Below are 10312 nucleotides of genomic sequence, written 5' to 3'. Positions count from 1 at the left end.
ACTCATGTCGACCGGTTTATTCCAGATAGCAACATTATCTTGGCCTGGATATGGCTGCATTCCCCCTGCGAGTTTGGCCCACATACAGCATGGAATTATGGTCCAGAATTTGCATGCATTGTTGGCTTATTAAGCATAATCATTGTAATGTGCATGTAAACATGCTCTGACTACATTGGCTTGGATACCAGAAAGAATCAGAATCAGTTTTACTGCCAAGTATGCTTACACATACAAGGAATTTGTCTTGGTGACAGGAGCTTCCAGTGAACAACAATACAAAAACAATACAAAAACAGCAGCAAGACATAGATAATAATAAAAAAATCAATACCGTAATCCTCTCAGCAGTCCGAACTGTAGTCTTTGTAGTCTTCTGATGTCTGATTTCGTAGCTGAATCAAACCAGACAGTTATTGAAGTGCAGAGGACAGACTCAATGGCTGCTGAGTAAAACTGTATCAGCAGCGCCTGTGGCAGGTTGAATTTCCTCAGCTGGCAAAGGAAGTACAACCTCTGCTGGGCCTTTTTCACAATGGAGTCAATGTGGGTCTCCCACTTCAGGTCCTGTGAGATGGCAGTGCCCAGGAACCTGAATGACTCCACTGCTGCCACAGTGCTGTTTAGAATGGTGAGGGGGGTCAGTGTTGGGGTGTTCCTCCTAAAGTCCACAATGATCTCCACCGTTTTGAGCATGTTCAGCTCAAGGTTGTTTTGACTGCACCAGACAGCCAGCTGTTCAACCTCCCTTCTGTATGCAGACTCATCGTCATCTTGGATGAGGCCGATGACAGTGGTGTCGTCTGCAAACTTCAGGAGCTTGACAGAGGGGTCCTTTGCGATGCAGTCATTGGTGTAGAGGGAGAAGAGTAGTGGGGAGAGCACACATCCCTGGGAGGCACCAGTGCTGATTGTACAGGTGCTAGAAATGAGTTTCCCCTGTCTCACAAGCTGCTGCCTGTCCATCATAAAGCTGGTAATCCACTGACAGATAGACAAGGGAACAGAGAGTTGGTGTAATTTATTCTGGAGTATAGCTGGGATGATGGTGTTGAAAGCCAAACTGAAGTCCACAAAAAGGATCCTTGCATATGTCCCTGGTCTGTCCAGATGTTGCAGGATATGATGCAGTCCTATGTTGACTGCATCATCCATAGACCTGTTTGCTCGATAAGCAAACTGAAGTGGATCTAGAAAGGGTCCAGTGATGTTCTTCAGGTGGGCCAACACCAGTCTCTCAAATGATTTCATGACCACAGACGTCAGGGCGACAGGTCTGTAGTCATTAAGTCCTGTGATTTTTGGTTTCTTTGGGACAGGAATAATGATTGAGCATTTGAAGCAGCATGGGACTTCACACTGCTCCAGTGATCTATTGAAGATCTGTGTGAAGATGGGGGCCAGCTGGTTAGCACAGGATTGAGGACACGCTGGTGAGAAGCCATCTGGGCCTGAAGCTTTCCTCGTCTTTTGTTTCCGAAAGACATCATCTTCACAGATCTTAAGTGCAAGTTGAGTAGCAGGAGGTGTTGGTGTTTGTGTGAAGTGAAGGTCAGAGTGGGTGTGGAGTGTGAGATTGGGCCTTTCAAATCTTCAGTAGAACACATTCAGGTCGTCAGCCAGTTGTTGGTTCCCGACAGGGTTGGGGGTAGGAGTCCTGTAATTTGTGAGTTGTTTCATACCACTTCACACTGATGCAGGGTCGTTAGCTGAAAATTTGTTTTTCAACTTCTCAAGAGTATCTTCTTTTAGCCACTCTGATTTCCTTGTTCAGTGTGTTCCTGGCCTGATTGTACAAGACTTTATCCCCACCCTTGTAAGCATCCTCTTTGGCCTGACGAAGCTGCCTGAGCTCTGCCATTGTTGAACTTTAAATAAGTCCTAGTAGGAATGCACATATCCTCACAGAAACTAGTTTTCTTAAGTTTAATAATTTTGTATTGTAGTTGTATTGAGGAATGATCTGTGGATAGGTGTTTGCATGTAATTTTATCATTTAAATGATTATTTGGAATATAAATATTTAAATAAATTAGTACATTTGCTTAAAAACAATCAAGTAACCACATTTTATTAATAACAAAGTTGAAATGTTGCTACTTTTACAACTAATTAAAATAAAAAAATAAAATAAAAAAAAGCAAAAAAAATCTGGGTTACAGTGAGGCACTTATAATGGAAGTGAATGGTGCCAATCTGTAAACGTTAAAATACTCACTGTAAGGTAAAAGTGTGGGTTTTCTTCCTTGTTTTAAGAATCAGTGAATTATAAAGTACCTCATATTTGTTTGATTAAAGAAAAAAGAGAAAAACAAAATCCTGCACACCATACAAAAGCTTGCAAGAACAATAAATACTGATTGCAGTTTGCAACGTTTCGGTCATTCAACCTTTATCTCTTCATACTGTGATTTTTTTTTTACACACATACCAGTAGAAATTCATGTGTATGGGGATTATTTATTACTTTTCAATTATTATTAATATTACAGTATTATAATAATGATTAATATTACAATATTAAAGTTGTTAATAAAATTAACTTGAAATAATTATGTTGAGTTATAGATCAGAATAATTCTAATAGCAATCTTTGGGTGGGCAAAATAGGTCCTCATCGCCAAACTGTGTTGTATCTTTAAATCTTAACACAATAACTGTGAAGTATGTCACAATACACACTTTATTTACATACAGCACATGTGGCCATTACACACTATTTTAAATGAATTGTGTTGAATTGTGTGTTCAAATTTAAAATAGATCCGAATATATTGACATAGTATTTCTATCCACATTGGTAATCTTAATAAATTTTTGTATTTCACAGTATTTTATGATGAGAACAGTCACACCACAGGACAATTTTCCCATTTTACTTTACTTGCAAAAATTAAAACACAAATTTAATAGCAAAATGTTGAAAATGTAATGACATAAATGAATGGCCTTTTCTATTAGGACAGTAAAATTACATGTCAACTGCCCATTTTCATGTCCTGTGATTTTGTTTGAATAAAGAGTCTCATATTGCAAGCAAAGTCAGAATGTAAATCATTCTTCGTTTTTTTTCCAAACTAAAACATTTTGCATCTGAGTAAGAATGACAAAAGGTTTTGAATAAAGAATTTGCAAATAAAAGAATGTGTCGAGAGTAAAAACAGAATAAACTGGCAAGAAAAGAGACTCTTTGGCAGTCGGAACCATTCGATCTTCAGTGCTGTTCATTTTTGCAGGTAAATTGGGATCTGTTGTGATTTATAATTCAATAGAGATCATTCTGTCTGCTTTAATCTCTAAAGTGTTGGCTGTACAAAAACAAATATTGTAATTATTATATATAAGTACTGTATTTTAATTGTGATATAAATATATAGATTCCAAGTACCCTAATTAATCTGTCTATTTTATGTCATGTCTTGCATTTGTCTTGATATGGTTCATTTTTAAAAATGTTTTTTTATTTTTTTGTGGTAATCAACATTATGACAGAAATGCTGTCGATTGAGCATAACTTGTACTGAACCCAGAATATTCCTTTAGGAACATGCACCTTTAGTGGATACAGACACAAACAGTTGATTGGTTGTTTGAGATAAATGAACTGTGTTTCATTTCAGTGAACAATCCTGCAACTATCAGAAGCGATGATCCAGAATATGATTAAACTTCTTTTTTTGCTCGGTAAGTGTTAGTGTGAGAAACCAAACTAATGTTGTCATGTAACTTTGGATGTGGGGTCGGCAAACCTTTCAACATTTCCCTTGTTAATCGCTGTGTCGATATATGTATACAGTATATACAGTAAATCGTGAAAACGCTTCTATTTTGCTTTATTATTATTTTTTTTTTCATTACAAATGATATGATCAGCTTAACAGTTTGTTACCTGATGCTGTTATCCCAGCATAATTTGTGAATTCCACAGAGCATATTGTGTGCTTCAATGGATGAAAAAAACTTGACACGGTTCATGTCACAAATTTGCATTGACTATTTGATTAGTAACATAGAAACTGTGTGGAACTGTAAATATAAAATGTAAATATTATATAATAAATGTATTATTATTTTTACGTCACAAATTTGTTAAATTATGAAACTGTTTATTGAAAGGTTTCATAACATTTTTTAATCAGACAGATTTTGTTTTAAACCACGTATTATTGTTTGCTCTTTAATTAAAATGTCCCCTTCATTGTGCTCTAAAAAGTGTGAATGCTGGGTTGAAAATCTCAAGCATTAATACCGTACCTGTATCTTCTACATCAAGTGTTGTTCAAAAGCAACAAATAAACCATGAAAATATAGACTGTCATCAGTTCAACCGTGCAGCACAGCCGACGCAAAACTCGTTTGTGCTGCAAAACGTCCTGGTTACTTTCGTAACCTCCGTTCCCTGATGGAGGGAATGAGACATTGTGTCAATGTAGTGACATTAGGGGTTGCCCTTGGGAGCCCCAAACACCTCTGATCTTTGAGAAAAGGCCAATGGGAATTGGCGAGTGGAATTTGCATGCCACTCCCCTGGACATACGGGTATAAAAGGAGCTGGCTCTCAACCACTCATTCAGGTTTTGTGGACTGGTGGTGCGAGACAAGGAAACCATTGCGTGCCTCGTAGCCAGCGCTCCTGGCCATCAAGTAACCTCCCCCAACACTCCTATGAGTGTCGTACGGTCCCCCACACCTCAGGGACAAGTCGACTGCCCAAAATGGGGACAGGCCGCCCCAGCCGTGGCCTCTTCTCTTCTTTTTTCCCTCCCCAAAAAAGAATGGAAATCGTTCAGTTGGGGGCCATAAATGTCCGCGTTGGGGGAGTGTCCATTCCCAAGGTGAAGACACTGCGGAGACCACATCCTGCCTGAAGGGGAGGCAATTGTGTGGAAATATGTCACATGGTCTTACCGAGTCTTGTCCGCAGTGTCGCATGTGGAGAAGTCCCCGTGGTAGGTCCTACCCAGAAGGGACGGAGCTCTACAAACACGGCGACCGGTGGCAGAGGGAAACTCTGCCCAAGGAAGACGCGGGTTTACCAACAGGGAACCCGTCTCATGGAAGATACATCACACGGGGTTACATACAGGCAACCAGCGCATGTGGAGCATGTACCCCAGTACAGGGCCTAAAAGCACACGTACTGGGCTGGCTTCGAGTTTCTCCAAACTCGCCTGCCACAGGGCTAAGGAGGAAGGACATCCAGGGTCCACGACCTCATGAACATGGCTGGGGGGTAACAAGCGCACGTCTCCCCCTCCGGGAGGGGAAATGCACTATGCGCAAGCGGTACACCCGGCCAGTTGTCCCATCAACTTACCTGTTGTGAGCTCCTCATGCACCTCTGGGAAGAAAGGGACCGGGGCGAGGCGCGGCCATGAGCGGCGCTCCAAGCCCAGTAACCAATTGTCAAGCCACGAGGGTTCAAGGGGGAGTGGAGGGTTCCACTCCAGCCTGACGCTCGCAGCCGCCCAGGCAAGCATGGCCGCCAGCTCTGCGTCGCACCTGAAGGTGGGAGCCCAGTCAAGTCCTCAGTGTCAGACTGGACCAGCCCGCTCTCCGATGCTGCGATCGAGAGCTCATCCACTTCGCGAGCACGGAATGAGATTGCGAACTCGCCCTGAGACAAGCCAGCGGTCTCATCCCAGAACTCGACCAGGGCAAACGAGCGTACTGGGGAATGGGAGGTCTGTGGGGACTTACCCGGCGGAGCGGCTCCCATTGGGGTCCCCAAATCGCCCTCAGTGCTATCCGTAGGTAGAAGGACCGAGGCGGGGAGCCGCTGGGGTTGCTTTCCCTCTAATGAAGGAAAGCCGCGACCGCAACGTTGCCATGGTCATGCTCTCGCAGTGAGAACATGACCCATCCACAAATGCTGTCTCCACATGGGCAGTGCCTAAGCACGTAAGACAGCAATCGTGGCCACCGGAAGCGGAGAGGTAACGACCGCAACCAGGAAATAAACACAGATGGAAGGGCATCTTTAAAAAGACGCTCTCCATCAGTGCCACTCTTTTAGTAGGGAAAATATACTCTATCGCAAGAATATGTACTCTTTTAGACTGTCGAAGCGCCCAGGGGCGTTCTCTGCACTCCACCGGTGCACAAGGGGGAGAAGCTGCTGTAATGCGCCGTAAACTCCAACAGTTTTTTAGAGGTGAATGGAACGGCAGAGGATTCAGCTCGCTGAACACAACCGCTCGGCTCTGAAGAAAAAATCTGAATGAGTGTTTGCAAGCCAGCTCCTTTTATACCCGTATGTCTGGGGGAGTGGCATGGAAATTCCACTCGCCAATTCCCATTGGCCTTTTCTCAGGTGTTTGGGGCTCCCAAGGGTGACCCCTAGTGTCACTACATCGACACAACGATGTATCCCTATCTGTCACTTGAGTGAGTGACAGATAAGGAATCAGCATCTTGTGAAGCGTGCTACTTGTTTACTCTTCAGTAGCTTATAACAACATAAACATCTAGACATTTTCTTTCTTTATTTTTCTCCCTCTAAATTTGATTTTCTATCAACAGGAATCCTATTGAAGACCTCATGTGCTCAACGTCCTTTTATTCTGATAGAAGAACCGAAGTCCTGGACTGAAGCTCAATCGTACTGCAGAGAGAAACATCTTGATCTGGCCACTGTTCAAAGTGATCAAGACAGATCTTACATACAGGAGGAAGCAAACTACATGAACTTCAGATCTTCTGCCTGGATTGGTTTGGGCATAAGCCCATGGCGTTGGTCTTGGAAAAATGAGGCGATGATATATCAGAAGTGGGACTCTGGGGAGCCAAACATGGACAGGGGGCAAGAGGCATGTGCATTTTTAAAAATGAATGTAAGATGGGATGATACAAGCTGTCTTGAAGAAAAAAAGTTTTTTTGCTACAATGGTAAGAAATTATAGCGCAATCTCTTTAAATTTCTCATAAAATTGACCAACATATTGTGAATAAACATCCATAGAACAACTCACCACACACCCCACCGAGAGCGAGAACCACATTATAGCAACCACGAGGAGGTTACCCCAACGTGACTATCCACCCTAGCAACCGGGCCATTTGGTTGCTTAGGAATTCTGACTGGAGTCACTCAGCACGCCCTGTTTCACAATAAATCTTGACATCTGCAGTCTCAATCATTCTTCTTCTTGCTCAATTTCAAATAATTTTCATAATAATACTGGAGCTTTTCCAGTAACAAGCTACTTTTTCCAGCGAGTTATGGTGTAACATGACAAAACACTACACCATCACATTCTTTGAGCATGCAGCTGCCGAGCAAACCGATACAGTAATCAAACGCACTTACATATATTGTCCTCTCTCTTGGAAAATCCAAAACATTTAAGTGAATCAGTTTGTTCAGAAGGTTCATGTAAATCCACATATGTAAAACGTTGGAAAGTCTAGATCATTTTAGTGAATCAGTCTGTTTAAAAAGGTTGTAGTAAACCAGTTAAAATAAACGATTCAACGATTTACTTGAGTTCATCCGTTATAAATGCTAAAATGGCAAATAATAATAATAATAATAAAATAAAAACCATTGGTAACAGTGTTGTTCACTTTGGACTAGCTAGGTACCAAATGTTGGTTTATAGCTGTTGATACTTTCTCATAAATTAAAGAAAAACTATATTTCATAATTTTTCTTACAATTACTTTGGTAACAAGGTTGAATGGTTGAGCTTGTTATCAACACTAAAATGTGTAAATTGAGAAAATTAATATGATAAATAATAAGTAACACAGCAAATAATATTATATTTAAAAATGTGTTCCGTCTGTCAGTTAACATTTTTAATCACGATTAATCGCAGATTATAAAAGTGCTGAAATTTGACACTATGTATACTTTTTTCTGTCAAAATGCATTTATTTCCATCTTAGAAAAGAAAAGAAAACAAAATGTAACAATATAATGCTTTATTAACATTTTCCAAACAAAGCCTTCCACAATATAAAGATAGAAATGCACTAAAATAGCACAAATTCAAGTAACATTAAATGTTTCCCAAAGTTTAAGTTGGAGTTTGACTAATTAAAAGAACTAGTCCCCACATAGGTTACATATTCATTGCAATGGGCATTAAATCTTTTAAACTCTAATCAACCATAATATTAATCTGCCAGTAGACTGTGGCTAACTGCTTTCTTACAGCAGTGGTGAATTCACGATCATGAGTCACGTCTGAGTGTCAACGCGTCTATCACAAGTCTCATCTGGGCTTGTTTTGTACATTACATCATTTTAAGAGCTCCTTTCTCCATCATTTTATCACTGACACAGAAGTACTGTTACGTGTACGTGTTGTGAAGTGTATGTCAGTGTAATGACTCCAGGCAGACACATTGCAAAGGTTCCATTTTTCCAACCAGTGTTTATGCTGGTTTATGCTGTATTAACGGTAAATGCGTTAATCACGATTTCGGTTCGAGAACAATTAATGCATTAAACTTTTTATATGAATCGCATCTGCATGTATTCATTTTGACAGTTCAATTTATAATGTATTATTTATAAGCAAACAAAACCAATGAATCTGCACTTCAAAAAAAAATATTTCCTGACCACAATATTGAATCCTTACAGAGAACAAATTCCTTGACAATATTCAGTACATCAGCAATATGAAAATGACCTGGCATGATGCTCAACAGTACTGCAGGACACACCACACAGATTTGGCAACAATCATGGATGACATTGGAAACGTATTCTTTGCTGGTTTTCTGATGACATTTCAGGATTTGGATGCTTGGATCGGTTTATCCAGGAGCTTCTGGCAGTGGTCAGACCAGACTCAAGTGTCATGGTCCTCTATGAAATGGATTATTGGGCAGCCTGATAATGTCAAGGGCAATGAGGAGTGTGTGTATCTCCGTTATGATGGGTTGAAAGGTGACGACACATGCTCAGTTCAACATCCTTTCTTCTGCAGTGAGTCCTTGTATTTATTCTTCAATTGTTCAACACTTTTACCATGACAGATTTCAATAATTTATTGTTAAAATAACAACATGATCTGAAAACATAAATATTAATAAGATTACCCTGAAAAATAAATACTGTAAGTGCGTACAGTTTGTTGTTAAGATAACAATTTTTGTGTTTCCCCTAATATATATATATATATATATATATATATATATATATATATATATATATATATATATATTGTATTTATGTATTCTTGAAAATATAAATCTGTTTATGTTTCTCCAAGCTCAAATAAGGAGAAAACAAACTGTGAGAGTGACCGTGAAATCAGGAGAGAATCTGAATGAATCTACAGTTATGGCAGCCATCGAGAAGAAGGTGAGTTTTGAAGTTCAACTGGTGTCAAAGAATTATTGGGGGCTCGTCCGGGATTCAAGACATGTCAGCCAATAAACTGATAACTAAATAGATGTTAACTATTTTATATACAGGTGAATAAAATATTTGCAGTGGACACTGGATACAGTGTGACATGGAGAGTCCAATCTGATGGAAAGGTCCTACACAAGACAAAAAATTTCAAACAAGAGAAGACCACATGTAAAGAATGACTGTCCATTTTGCTGCTGCTTTGGTTATATTAGCAGAAAGCACAAGGCAAATAACAAATACTGGTGGGGGTTTTAGTCATGCATTTTTAATTATTTGTTTACATAGAAAATGTAAATGTTTAGTCATGCTCATACATTGTTTTATTTTGTCATTATATACCTTGCATTTTTTACAGTAGAAATATGTAATTACTCAAAAAGTAATCCACTACAAATTGCTGATCTAAATTATAATCTGATTAAATTATTACATCTTTGAAAAAGTAATCACATTACTAATTAATTTACTTTAAAGTTACTTTCTAAAACAGATTACACCCAACACTAGTAATAAATCTTATAGTACATAAGTATCCAGATTAATTAGTAATTAGTAAATATTTACTGTAGTAATTTAAGACTTCATTATTTTAATATTAACATAATAACATTTGTTAGAGTATGTTAGTAACAGTACTTTTAACAAAAGTTTAATGTTTTTCATGCAACTGCTTTATGAAATTTGTATCATATTTAAGAAATTATAGAGACAGATGTGTTTTATTGATTGCTTATAATCTCAGTTTGGTGAGCTGTGTATTCAAGTACAAGATCCATGAATATGGAAAAACAAGTGAAATGACTCAAGATTCCACATACATAAATTCTTGATGGGTGTTGTGCAGTTACACAAATGTTGCAGTTACACTGTGAGATAGACACATTTAATTTATAGTTAACCAAACTCATCTCACGTCATTCCAATGGGCATTAATCTCTT

At 39.2% G+C, this 10312-nt stretch overlaps 1 protein-coding gene across 1 annotated transcript; it reads left to right on the top strand.

The window, feature by feature from the left end:
- Positions 1-3178: 3178 nt before the first annotated feature.
- Positions 3179-9864, top strand: LOC127410728 (macrophage mannose receptor 1-like). Its single transcript, XM_051645935.1, has 6 exons — positions 3179-3236; positions 3621-3684; positions 6523-6888; positions 8594-8941; positions 9228-9319; positions 9433-9864. Exons 2-6 carry the CDS (start codon positions 3648-3650, stop codon positions 9550-9552), a joined length of 963 nt encoding a protein of 320 aa, XP_051501895.1. The 5' UTR covers positions 3179-3236; positions 3621-3647; the 3' UTR covers positions 9553-9864.
- Positions 9865-10312: the final 448 nt, after the last annotated feature.

Source organism: Myxocyprinus asiaticus, chromosome 2, assembly GCF_019703515.2.
Source record: "Myxocyprinus asiaticus isolate MX2 ecotype Aquarium Trade chromosome 2, UBuf_Myxa_2, whole genome shotgun sequence".
Taxonomy (NCBI): domain Eukaryota; kingdom Metazoa; phylum Chordata; class Actinopteri; order Cypriniformes; family Catostomidae; genus Myxocyprinus; species Myxocyprinus asiaticus.
Note: the sequence above shows the minus strand (reverse complement) of the source record. Positions and strands in the feature narration are given on the sequence as shown.